The 13,676-nt window shown below is 50.9% G+C and overlaps 1 protein-coding gene across 1 annotated transcript; it reads right to left on the reverse strand.

The window, feature by feature from the left end:
• Positions 1-10,761: 10,761 nt before the first annotated feature.
• On the reverse strand, positions 10,762-13,419 carry MYOD1 (myogenic differentiation 1). The gene is made up of 3 exons (XM_077867657.1): positions 12,568-13,419; positions 12,011-12,089; positions 10,762-11,761 (listed from the first exon to the last, which is right to left on the reverse strand). The coding sequence occupies exons 1-3, from the start codon at positions 13,195-13,197 to the stop codon at positions 11,511-11,513; spliced, it is 960 nt and encodes a 319-aa protein (XP_077723783.1). The 5' UTR covers positions 13,198-13,419; the 3' UTR covers positions 10,762-11,510.
• Positions 13,420-13,676: the final 257 nt, after the last annotated feature.

Consider the following 13,676-nt stretch of genomic DNA (forward strand, 5'->3'; position numbering starts at 1 on the left):
CGGGGGAAATCTGTGTGTAGTAGGGAAAGCTTTGGAGGAGTGCAGAAGGCTGGAGAGGGCAAAGGGCAGAGCAAGACATGAGCAATGGGAGAAGGGCAAGGGCAGAAACAGAAAGAGGCAGCGTTAGGGGAGAAAGAGGGACAGAGAAACAGAGGCAAAGAGAGGGCTGGAGTTTGGGGCCCAGATGGCACCTCCTCCCTCCAGAGACTGATCTAAACAGAAAGTGTTTCCTCTTCAATCTCAGAGGCATGCAGGCACGAGAGTCCTTGGAGTGTCTCACCATGACCAGTGTGATCCCCATCCCCTAACCATGAGACCTGACCTGGTACAGTTCAGCCTCACCAAAATTCAGACTCCCCAGGACGCAGGCTCTCAGAGAGCTCTGCTCCAATCCAAGGAGGTGACCAAACAGAGAAATGGGGACCTCCAGAAGGAAGAGAAAAAGATGGACACAGAGAGATGAACACATGTGCACGTGCACACACACACACACACACACACACACACTTGGCTGGGATAGATCGAGTTGGGGAGAGACCAGAAAGGGGCCTCTCCAAACGTTCTCTTCCTTCCCAACCCCTCTTCTCTCTCAGAAAGCCTTCTGTGTTTCCACTAGCCATAGCCATGGGGACCCAGCACTCCCCCTCTTCCTTCTCCCGCAGGAAGGACCACATTGGATCAGAGTATCACTCCCCCACCTTCACTCTTTCTTCACTCATCTCATTCCCTAGAATGGACTATCAGCTCCTCCAGGGCAGCTTCTTGATTGCTTTCTTCCACAGTGCCCAGAACACAGTGGCTCCTCAGTAAGGGCTAGATGATCTGAGAAAGGCCCTAAGAGAGGGCCTAGGATCCTAGCATCCCAGTGTCAGAGGCCATGAGAGATTGGAGCCCTGAACCAAGGCTGTGTTAGAGGGAGGGCCATACCCAGGATCGCTCAGGGAGTCAGTGCAGAGCCCACTCGGGCCACTACCCCATGGTGAGCCACAATGGGAAGCTGAAGGGTGCCCCATGTGGTGAATAGATGGAGAGGTGGAGAGATAGAGAGAGGCTGCTAGCAGGGGGGAAGGTTAGTGATTAGGAGCCCTGGTCAGGCCTCGTCCTAAAGGATGTACTAGAAAAAAAAGAGGCAGGCGAGGGTTGGAGTGAGGGGAAATGTGAAAGAGTATCCACCACACCCTAAAGTCCCTGACATGGCAAGTGGAGAAGGCTCAGAGAGAGGAGCTGCCCAGGTGACAGGGGAACTGTCTCTGAGGTCCCCACACTGTCCCACTTTAGGATCCTCACCTTGATCCTTGATGGCAACTCCCAGCCCAGGCCCCGAAGAATGTGCCCCCACCAAGCAGGAACATAAAAGTCCCTTCTCTCACTTCCTTTTCACACTGTAAAAGGCTGGCATTTGCAGAAAACCCAGAAAAACTGAGAGGGCAACACAGAAAGAAAGAAAAAAAGCCCCAGAGAAATGGGAGTGGGAGGAGGAATTGCTGCCTGAGCCTTAGAGTCTCACCCACGACCATACCCTCAGCTCAGCCAAGACCCTCACCCCTTTCCACTTGAGCAGCACCACCCCTTATTTGTAGCCATCTGTCTCCTCCCTTTCAGAGGAAGGCTTTTGGTCCCAGGCCAGAGGGTCATTGGGATCCACGGCTGGTGAGAAGAGGAGGCAATGAACTACCAGTGGGCTGGTGTTGTTCAGAGGTCAAGGGTATAGACTCAAGGGCCAGGCTGTCTGTGTTCAAATCCCAGCTCCATCATTGACTTAGCGATGACCTTGGGCAAGTTATTCAACTTCTCTATGCCTCAGCTTCTTTATTGTTGGATATGAATAATAACAAGCCCTAGATCCTTAACGCCTCAGCTCTGGGATTTCTCTTGTTCTGGCTGGAGGGGAGGGTATGTGCCAGGCTCCAGGAAGCTCCGGTGAGAATGGCTCCAGGAGGAGCTGGGGCTAAGAGTGGACTAGAAAAAGGTGAAGGGAGTCCTGAAGCCAAGTTTGGCCTATGTTCTCACACTTGGCACTTGTAAGCATTAGATCTGGTCCTGCTAGGCTCTGGAACTGGCCCAAGTCCAGCCCCTGGGCCTTTGTCCAGCTTGGCACATCCTCTATGCTGCTCTCCCCGGCCCAGAGCCTTACCATTCCCAGTGGGTTGGGGTGCCATCTTGTGGCCACATCCGGAAGCTAACCTTACCGGGCCCAAACAGCAGGTTTTGGGGGTGACCCACCACAAGCAATGACACCAATTGGGATCCTCTACCCTGACCAGAACTCCTCCTTCTGATGGACAGGGGAGACTGAAATTAGAAGTGCCATAGTGGGAAATTGGTGGCCATTGCTCTTGGGTCTGTAGCTTGAGCACTGACTCTGGTACCTCTGGGGATGGGGTAGGGTGTACTGCTCTTCCTTCCTGAGACCCCCACCCCCACCCCCAGGGAGTGGAGCCAGATCTATCAGGCCAGAAATCCAGAAAGGAGCCAAGGTAAAGAGTGCCCAGGGGAAGTGCTAGACCAGGGTTTCTCACCCTGGACACTGCTGACCTTTTGGACCAGATAATCCTTTGTTGTGGGGGGCTCTGCTGTGCATTGTAGAGTATTTAGCAGCATCCTTGGCCTCTAACAACTAGATGTCACTAGAGCCCCTTCCCCAGTCCTGACAATCAAGAAGGTCTACAGACACTGCCAAAAGTCCTTTGAGGGGTAAAATTTCCCCTGGTTGCATACATCTAGACATATTTGGTTACAAATCTCATTTGCTGCTTATTGGCGACTGTGAGCTATTCACTTTTCCTCACTAGGCTTCTGCTTCCTCATCTGTATAAAGGAAATAACATTTTGTTAAGGTTAAATGAGATAGTGCCTCTCATTTAACTTTTTCTCCTTCCCTTTCCCCCCTTCCCTCAGACTATCCATCCCCCTCAAGCCCTCTGTGACCTACTCTGACTCTGTATCTCTCTCACAGGCTCCTGCCAGTCCTCAGCAATGTCCTTCAGTCCCTCGGTGTCACTGTGGTCTCAGGGGGCAGAATGTCAGTCCTCCCGAGGCTTGGCTTTGGGGAAGATGGGGCCTCGACACTTCTCCTGCTGGTTAAGTGAGGTGGGAAGGTGGGAAATGCTGAACGCTGTGGTGAAGGATGCACGTGGAAGTCAGAGATGCTGACTTGTAGGGAGGGCAGGTGGGGGCAGGCACTTCTGTAGGAGTGTTCCCGGCAGGACTGGGCGGAAACCACTGAATTCTGCTTCTGGAAGCAGCTTGGAGGTGTGTGGCTATCCCAAAGGCCTGCGATGCCTATGCTAGGAGTCTTGTGGGTTCTCCCGGTGGACACCTGTGTGTGTGTCAGGCTGCAGGTAAGCTTGGTTGGCACGTGTAGTGGTGGCTCCCGATTTTGTGAGGTCTGATGTTTAGATATTTTGGGGTTACACTTTTGAAAAAACAGAAAGTTGGGCACAAAAGTGGATATATATTCAGACTTAGAAATCAGGACCAAATGTAAATTTTAGAAAGCTGACAAATACTACAAACCTTAGAAAATCCAGGAAAAAATTGCTTAGTATTTTTATTAACTGCCTCACACACCAACATAAAACTTTTTTTTAATGATTTTATTTATTTATTCGAGAGAGAGACAGACAGACAAGCGGAGGGAGAAGCAGGCTCTATGCAAGGAGCCTGATCTGGGACCCGATCCCAGGACTCCAAGATCATGCCCTGGGCCGAAGGCAGGCGCTAAACCCTTGAGCCACCCAGGGATCCCCCCAACATATGACTTTCAAATAAGTTATATTTACTTGGAAGCCAACAAAAACAACTGCAACTTTTTTCTGCAATTACAGAAGGATGTTCAGTTAACAACACCACATTTGTTTTATTAAAACCGTAGGGGTGCCTGAGTGACTCAGCTGGTTAAGTGTCATGATCTCAGGGTCTGGGATCGAGCCCCTACGTTGGGATCTCTGCTCAGCAGGGAGCCTGCTTCTCCCTCTCCCTCTGCCCGCTGCTCCCTCCATTTGTGTTCTCTCTGTCAAATAAATCAGTAAAATTTTTATTTAAAAACTGCATCAAAGATGACTTACAGTGAAAATATAACCATCGTCCCATATAACTATTTTTTCTGTGCACCAATACTCAAGAACCTGCTTTAAATTTCCTTGACAACTTACAGCTCCCATATTATACCAGACAAGATTTGTGGCTACTTAAAATACCACCGAGACAGGGCTACTTAAAGATACATTCGTGAAATGCAGGGGACCCAGAATAGCCATAACAATTTTGAAGAAGAACAAGGTTGGAGGACTCAGCCTTCCTCATTTCAAAATGTACTACAAAGCTGCAGTCATCAGCACTGAGTAGTAATTGGCATAAGGATAGACATGTAGATCAGTGGAGTAGAACTGAGAGCCCAGAAATAAATCCATACATTTATAGTTACTTAATTTGTGACAAGGATGCCAAGAAAATTCAGTGGGGGAATGGGAGAAAGAATAGCCCTTTCAATAAAAGGTGCTGGTACAACTGGATGTCTACATGGAAGAGCATGAAGTTGGACCACTTCTTTACACCAAATAGAAAAATCAACTAAAAATGGATGACATATCTAAATGTAGGAGCTAAAACTATCATATTCTTACTTGGGCTAGGTTATGGTTTTTAGATATAATGCCCAAAACACAAGCCACAAAAGAAAAATATAGATAAATTGGACTCCATCAAAAAAAAATTGTGCTTTAAAAGACACTATCAGGAATGTGTAAAGACAACCTGTAGAATGAGAGAAAATATCTGCAAATCACATATCTGATAAGAGTCTAGTATCTAGAATATTTAGAGAACTTTCAAAACTCAACAATAAAAAGACAAATAACCTAATTTTAGGATGGACAGAGGAGGGCAGTCCCCGTGGCTCAGCAGTTTAGCACCACCTTCAGCCCAGGGCATGATCTTGGAGACCCGGGATCAAGTCTCACTTCAGGCTCCCTACATGGAGCCTGCTTTTCCTCTCCCTCTGCCTATCTCTCTCTCTCTCTCTCTCTCTCTCTGACTCTCATAAATAAATAAATAAATAAATAAATAAATAAATAAAATCTTTAAAAAAAAAGATAGAGGATTTGAATAGACATTTCCCCCCAAAGAAGAAATACAAATGGCCAATAGGCACATGAAAAGATACTCAACATCATTAGTCATTAGGGAAATGCAAATCAAAACCACAATGAGATACCACTTTACACCCACTAGGATGGCTAGAATAAAAAGACAAACAGTAATAGCGTTGTCGATGATGTAGAGAAATTGGAATCCTGATACATTGCTGATGGGAATGTAAAATGGTGCAGCTGCTTTAGGGAAGACGTTGGCAGTTCCTCAAAAATTTAAACAGAGTTATGATATACCCAGCAATTTCATTTTTAGGTATATACACCCAAGAGAATTAAAAGCATATGTTTACACAAAAATGTGTACTTGAATGTTCATAACAGCATTATTCATAATAGCTAAAAATGGAAACAATCCAGATATCTATCAACTGATGAATGGGCAAACAAAATAAGATGTATCCATACAATGCAATATTATTCAGCTCTACAAAGGAATGAAGTCTTGGTATATGCTACAACATGGATGAATCTTGAAAATATCAGGGAAAGAAGTCATACACAAAAGGCCACACGGTGTGTGACTCCACTCATGAAATGTTCAGAATAGACACATCCGGAGAGATAGAAAATAATTCGTGGTTGCCACGGGGTTGGGAGAGGAGGGGAGCAGTGACTGCAATTGGATAAGAGATTCTCTGGGGAGTAATGGAAATGTTCTGGATCAGATAGTAATGGTAATGTTGCACAACATTGTGAATATAGTACAAACCACCGAATTCAACACTTTCAAAGGCTGAATATCATGGTGCGTGAATTATATCTCAATAAAAAGTTGGGAAAAGTAAAGTAGGATCTGTAAACCAGGTTACAAATAATTTGCTTACACTGAGAAAAATCTCAGTTTGGCACGGTCTCAGTTTTCTTATCTGTAAAAGTTCTACTTCATTGTCTTTTTCTTTCTCTGAAATGCTTTAAGTAAAATACTAAAGAATTTCAGAATTGATACATACCTTTTAAATTCACTAATCCAATGACACAGAGAGAAAGCCCGGATCCGGTTGGGTTAAGTCACATTCCCAAGGTGTCAGAGCTGGTCAGTGGCACAGCCAGGCTTGGATCCCGGGAATTATGTAGTCATTGGCACCCTCCAGGACTCAGTTACCCTGCTACTGGGAAGGTTCTGCCTGAGTTAAAACTTGCTGTTAAATGTCTAAAAAAAGGTTAACTCTATGAAAATGACCCTGTATAATAGAAACATTAATATTATATAGCCTCACATTTTCATGTGTTTCCCTTGATTAGCAGTGAGTTTTATAGATTAGAAAACACTGAGCTAGAACCAACTTGTTCTTCATCATTAGCACCATCCTCATTTTTAAAAAAGATTTTGTTGATTTATTCATGAGAGAGAGAGAGAGAGAGGCAGGGACGCAGGCAGAGGGAGAAGCAGGCTCCATGCAGGGAGCCCGATGTGGGACTCCATCCTGGGTCTCCAGGATCACGCCCTGGACCGAAGGCAGGCACTAAACCGCCGAGCCACCTAGGGATCCCCAGCACCATCCTCATTTTTTTTTTTTTAAGATTTTGTTGATTTATTCATGAGAGACACACAGAGAGAGAGGCAGAGACAGAAGCAGGCTCCATGCAGGGAGCCTGACGTGGGAGTGGATCCCGGGACCCAAGGACCATGTCCTGGGCCGAAGGCAGGCGCTAAACCACTGAGCCACTCAGGGATCCCCAGGACCATCCTCATTTTTGTCTTCATCTTCCTCCTCGTCTCTTCAGCCTTCTGCCTCCCTCCTCACTCTCTTTTTTTCTTACCTTTGTTCTGTCTTGCCCACTCCTTTCTACCAACATCAAGCTGCATATTCTTTCATTGCTTCCTTCTTCATGTAACAATAGTTTTATATCATTTTCTATACAGAGAATTGAGAGACCATTCAAATAGTTTAGTCTTCCCTTCAACGTGGTGATCAAGACTTGTTTGGTATCATTTGTAATTTAGGGAAGCGGGGCTCCTGGCTGGCTCAGGTCATGATCCCGGGGTCCTGGGATCAAGTCCTGCATCAGGCTCCCCGCAGGGAACCTGTTCCTCCTTCTGCCTGTGTCTCTGCCTCTCCCTCTGTGTCGCTCATGAATAAATAAATAAATAAATAAATAAATAAATAAATAATCTAAAAAATTATTTAGGGAAGCTTTTTTCAGGCTCACCACTGTACTGGAAATGTCATGCCCAATTTTAGGGTTAGTGTCAAATTTGGGGAAAACCCCATCAAGTTTCTTTCGTTTGTGGGCTGTAAGAGTTCAAGGTATTTTGAGTTTTCTTCTGTGGTGACTATTTTTAAATTTTTTAAAGTTGATGACATTCATTCAAGGATCAGTTGATGTCAAGGTCTTGTGATAATGGCATATTATGAATTTTACTCTGTTGATGTTAGTGTTTTGTGTTAGATCAGCATAAGATTTAAAATCTCTTTCCGATGTGTTCATATAATTTACTTTTTACTGATTGGATTCTCAAACAATACAAGAGTCTAATAATTCCATACAAAAGTTACCTCTTTCTTTCAATAAACTGCTTTTTGGCATGATCTAAAAATATTTTGGATACAATTGTGTTCTCTTTTTTTTTCTTCAATTGTGTTCTCAATGTCAGATCATTTGGATTTATTTCAGTGTTCATTATTATTGCTTCTATTTTCTGTTTGTCTAAAACATATTCCACCAAATCCAAACAGAATGTATACCTTTAGATTGGACCCCACCATGCCACCCACCAGAAGGGAGAAGTCAGAGTAGAAAGGGACAATGGTCATAACTAATTGGCTAAAATAATTTTCCTTGGCAAATTAAGAAGGAGATTGGACCGGGGCCTTACAAGGGGCTCATGCAAGGGACCTAAGCTTAAACCCTGTTGCCTTCAAGGTCCATCAGCCTCTGGTGGTATGCTCTGGGTCCATGAGTGCTGTCGTATGAGCACACGTGTGGGTATGGGCCCAGTGTTCCCTCAGATCCAGCCCAGGTAAAAATGGCCCCCCAAACAAGTGCTGTTTCGTCTACACTGCAAATGGAGTTAGCCTCAGCTAGATGCTCCTCCCACCCCCAAATCCAGAGGACTGAAGTTAGAGATGGGTAGGAGGGGATCTCAATCCCCATCATCCATGGAGTGATCCAATCTCTAGCTGCTCCCCTCCCTCCTGACTTCCTGTGAAGAGATACAGGGTGAGGCAGCTAAGGGTGCAGTCTCTGCTGCCTCTCTGCCTGGGTTCAAGTCCTGGCTCATGACCTAAGCTAGTCCAATGAGGGTTCTTCTCTGGGAATTCATTCTGAACCAAACAAAAGCCTGAGTCAGTCTTGGCTCCCCCTTTCCCCTCACACTCTTAGGGTGTCTGTACACAAGGCTCTATAAACAGTTATGCATGTTGCTCACTGAACAAATACACCTGGCTAAGAAAGGCCGTGGGTGCTGAAATCCAGCCTGCTCTCTGCTTGCCTAACTATGAATCCCGGTGCAGAGCAGTGTCCTCAGGGAAGAAGAGACACATTTTTCCAATTGCACACTAGCTCCTGGGCCGCCTTCATACATGCAGTTGGTTCCCTCAGTGCAGGAACGCTACATCTTCCTTTCTGCACCTTCTTATACCCCTTTATCATACCTCCTTGCACCCTTTGCCTTGCCTTGTAGTATTTCTCACCATTTATTCACTTGTTTCTTTGTCTAATGGCTATTTCCCCAGGGGATTTTAAGCTGTGTGAGGGTAAGGACTGTGCCCTCGAGGTTCTCCACTATACCATCAACACCTACACTTTATCTGGCACAAATGTCTCCACTTGTGTGCTTTCCCTCGCATCCCAGTCACAGCCCCAGTACAGGCCATGTCATGTCTCCCCTGGGGAAGCCCTCATGGCCTCCTGACAAGTCTTCCTGTCTCAAATCTTGTTCCCTCCTATCCATTTTTCCAGGCTTTTCTAAATACAGATTTGCACCCTTCCATTGATTAGACTCCTCTATGGCTTCCTATTGCCCTCAGGATAAAGTTCAAATGAGGTCCATTGGGGTCCTGCCTCGGCCTTTTCCCCATCTCACCTCTGGCCTCTCCTTGTGAGCACCTTTGGTTCCATGAAAGCACAGTTTACTTTCTGTCACTTCAGGGCCTTTGCACTTGCTGTTTCCTTAGCTTGGAGTACTCTTCGTTGGCTTCGTTTTGTTTCCAAATCCTTCAAGATTCCTACTAGAGATTACCTACCTGTCTATACCTTCTATTCCTACTGTGCTCCTCTACCACATACACCCCCTTTAGAGCACTTAATTGTGATGTAATCAGCTGCTAAGAGATTCAATCTCCCCAAACATCTGAGTTTCCCAAGGTCAGGAACTGTCCACTGGTCTCTGTTTTCAGCCAGCATAGGACCTGGCAACTGTTGAATCAGTGAATTCATAAATGTGTCAAAGGGTCTCAAAGGAGTGCAAAGAACCCCAAGGTGCATCTGGGGAAGCAGCCAGAAAAAAAGCTGAGGATTATTAGTAACAGTATCTTCAGCACCCAGTGTTGGGGACAGCAGAGGCTCTCCTCAGAGCAGAGAGCAGAGGTCCTTCTTGTTGCCAACACATCTTGCCTGCAATCCTCAGGGTCATCCCACCTGGTGAGCAGAGCATTTGAAAGTGGGCCTGAAGGTTTTCAGGGGGAAAAAAAGGGTCTGTAAGGGTGAGATGTAGGAGTCATTGAGGTCCTGGACACAAACATATGTATGTTTGGGGGTGGGCTTGCAGTGGCATATCAATGGGGAAGAATTTTTACCAGACAATCCTTCCAGGGGTCCCCTTCCCAGCCACACATGTGTGTGCACATGAGCATGGGTCTGTGGGCATTGTCTATTGTCTTTTCTTATTTCTCAAGACACAGGTCAAATGGCACCTCTTCCAGGAAGCCCTCTCCAGCACCCTGGCTAAATCAATGGCCCCTCCTTTGCTCACAGATGCAAGTCTGCACTGCCCTGTCAGGGCCAGGATGCTCTAACAGCTGGGTTACTGGCTGAGGAGAGACATTTGTGCCTGTCTGGCCTTCTATCCTGTCCCCTTAAGATTACTCCTATCACTTGGAGCCCGTAAGTGCCACGCAGCTTACTTCGCCCCTTCACACTCACTTAGTTTTTCCTTATAATGCTATGAGCACCTTATCGCATTCTCTGTACCCATGAGGCTTCCGAGTGGCACCTTGAGCTACAAATATCCAGTGAACCTTCTGGACACCACACCTGGCTTCACTCAGTATGTAGGGGCATGATTCTCAACCTTGCACGCATTTTAGAATCGCTGGGGGAGCTCTCGAAAAATACCAATACCTGGCCCGGATATCAGGGGCAGATAGATTAAATCAGAATCTCTGGCGAGTGGGGCAGGCATGGATCATTTTTCTCCCTACTACTTAAATCACTCTTAAATACACCCTGACTGCCCTGCGTGTGGTGACGGGTCAAAGGAACCTCCCCCACGCTTCGGAGCCAAACTCACCCCCTCCCTTCCTAGCCCCGCCCCAGGCTCCTCTCTTGCAATCCGCCTTCCGCCTACAGGGGTCGCTGCGGTACAGCTGGCCCAAATTTGCGGGGTTTCCTCCCAGTCAAAATCTTGCCCCCCCCCCCCCCCCAGGGAGAGTCGGAGCCACCGCGGTATAAATTAGCGTCTTTATTTCGAACACCTGAGCGAGCGCCTGCGGCTCGCCCACCTGCCGTATAAACGTACAAAGTCCCTGTCGCACCGCACACCATGCCTCAGAGATAAATACAGCCCTAGGGGCTCCTGCTCTGGCAAAGCAACTCTTATTTACAGGAATAGATTACAAAAGTATTACAAAAAGTGGTCCTGAACTGGGGGAGAGGGTGGAGTGGTTAGTGTTACACGAGCGCACCTCGCGCAGCGCCGGGGCAGAGCAAAGTCGCCGGTGCTGGGGAGCGAGAGGCCACGCCCCCTTAGGCTACAAAGTAGCGGGGCTCGGGGAGAAGAGGCCACGCCCCCTTAGGCTACAAAGTAGCGGGGCTCGGGGAGAAGTGGCCACGCCCCCTTAGGCTCCCCCGGCGCCCGGAGGCGGGGCTTAGGTCTGCGCGGGTCCCACCCCGCGCAAGAAGGGGAAGGGTCTGGCCCCTCAAGAGTCAGCTCTGGCCCAAGGAGGGACCCCTAAAGGCCATCGCAGCGAGTCTCAGGGAAGGGTGTTGCGTGGAAAAAAAGGACTGTGTCCTTACTGTGGAGCGCGGGAGTGGAAACACACAAACAGTTCTCCCTCCGCTCCCAACTCGGGAGGGGTCGCTTTTAAAGCGCGGTTGGGAGTGGGGCTGGCGTTTAAGCTCAATCTTTGGGGCGCGGGGGGCGCCGTCCCTCGGGCGCGTGGGCAGCGGAGGCCTCCCATGCGGCCGCCCACCCCCTCAGAGCACCTGGTAGATGGGGTTGGGGTTTGCGCCCGCTGGGCACTGCGGGGCGGCGTCCGGGGAAGGGGTGGGGGCGCCGCGCTCCGCGTCGCTCTGGGCGGCGGCCTCCTGCGGTCCGGGAGACGACTCCGGCGGCGCCTCGGCCAGCAGGAGCGCGGGCGCCGTGGGGCTCTCGGTGGAGATGCGCTCCACGATGCTGGACAGGCAGTCGAGGCTCGACACCGCAGCACTCTTCCCGGGCCTGGGTTCTGCGCGGGGAGGGGTGGGTTAGTGGCGGCTGAGCCGCGGACAGGCCTCCCGCCTCCGGGCTCAGTGCTTGGGGGCAGACGGGAACCTGAGGACCCAGGGAGAGCACGGAGCGAAAAGGGAGTGGGCTGCACGCTTAGTATTTCATTCCCTGTACCGTCTCCCGGGATTAAGGGGAGGGGGAGGTCCAGATAGAGGGAAGCCGTGGCAGCTCAAAGCGGGTAACGTGGGAAGGAGGCGCAAATACGCACCGCTGGGCGCCTCGCTGTAGTAGGTGCCATCGTAGCAGTTCCGCCGCCGGGCACCGCTCGGGGGGCCGCTGTAGTCCATCTGCAAACGGCAAGGGCAAGGGCGACCGAGTCAGGCTCGGGGACCGCGGGGGGCCAGAGCATCACTCTCTGTAACCACCTGCCCCAACTCCCCATGTCTCCGCCACGAGATCTGGGCCCTGGCTGGGGGACAGGGGCGGACGGAGATTGTCTGCAATCTCCCGGGCCAACCAGCGCGTGGACAGTCGCCTAGGAGCATAAGTCTATTTTGTAAATAGGGATGAGTGCAGAAAAGCACAACTCCAGGTCGCTGCAGCAGAGCTCTAACAGCGCCCCCGGCCGGGTGGATCGCATTTGTCCCGTGCGCCCCCAGAGCATCAGGCCACCCCGGTGACGGCTGCTCAGGACACCAGGGTCCACTCCCCAGAAGGTTCCCGGCCCAAACCTCCCTCTGGAGGGCCAACTCCCCGCCTTGTGCAACGCGTCCCAGATACAGCAAGAGCTGCCCTCACTTCTCTAGCTCGGGGTCCTGGCCTTACCATGCCGTCGGAGCAGTTGGAGCGCGGGCTGGACGCGTCGGAGTCGCCGCTGTAGTGTTCGCCGCCACGGCCTGGGGGCAGCGGGCCAGGCGCGTAGAAGGCAGCGGCGGCACCAGGGGGCGCGGCGTCCTGGTCGCGCAGCAGCGCCTGCAGACCTTCGATGTAGCGAATCGCGTTGCGCAGGATCTCCACCTTGGGCAGCCGCTGGTTCGGGTTGCTGGACGTGCAGCGCTTGAGCGTCTCGAAAGCCTCGTTGACTTTGCTCAGGCGGCGCCGCTCGCGCATGGTGGCGGCCTTGCGGCGGTCGGCGTTGGTGGTCTTGCGCTTGCACGCTTTGCAGGCCCACAGCAGACAGCGGCCGGCCTGGTGGTGCCCGCTGGGAGCGCGCACATGCTCGTCCTCGCGCGCGCCTGGCGCAGGGTGCACGGCCGCAGGGAAGTGCGAGTGCTCCTCGGGCTTCAGGAGCGCGCCCACGTGCACGAGGCGCGGGTCCAGGTCCTCGAAGAAACGCAGGTCGGGGGAGTCGAAACACGGGTCATCGTAGAAATCATCCGCCGAGGCGAAGTTGCAGAGGGAGCCGTCGGGGCCGCTCAAGTCTACATCGCGGAGCGGCGGCGACAGCAGCTCCATATCCCGGCAGGGGGTGGCGCAGTCCCGGCTTCGCCAGGGGTTGCCCCAAACTTTCTGCCTCTCCGCAGCCCTGGCCGTGCGATGGTAAAGTACGGGGGCGTCTGAATGGACACCCGACTTTCCCCCCCTCCGCCGGGTCCTGTCGGGCCTGATGCGCCGTGAGGAAAGCGGCTGCAGCGCCCCGGGGCTTCCCCACCCCTAGCCTCACGCCAGGCGCCCGGGGCTATTTATCCCGTAGTAGCTAAAGGGCCCCAGAGCGGGAGCGGGCGGCTGGGGGCGGGGGCGCCCGAGGCCAATAGAAACGGGGTGGGGAGGAGCTTGGGATCCCCAGGGTGGCCGCTGGGGCAGGAGACTGGCCAGCCCCCTAGCCCTCGACCCCCGCGCGCGCTCCCGCCTCTCCCCGGGCTGGGAGCGAGGCAGAGGCTGGCAGCCCCACGCGGCTGCACTCGGCTCGCGGGCGCGCTCGCTCCAAACCTCCC

This window comes from Canis aureus, chromosome 23 (genome assembly GCF_053574225.1).
Source record: "Canis aureus isolate CA01 chromosome 23, VMU_Caureus_v.1.0, whole genome shotgun sequence".
Classification (NCBI taxonomy): domain Eukaryota; kingdom Metazoa; phylum Chordata; class Mammalia; order Carnivora; family Canidae; genus Canis; species Canis aureus.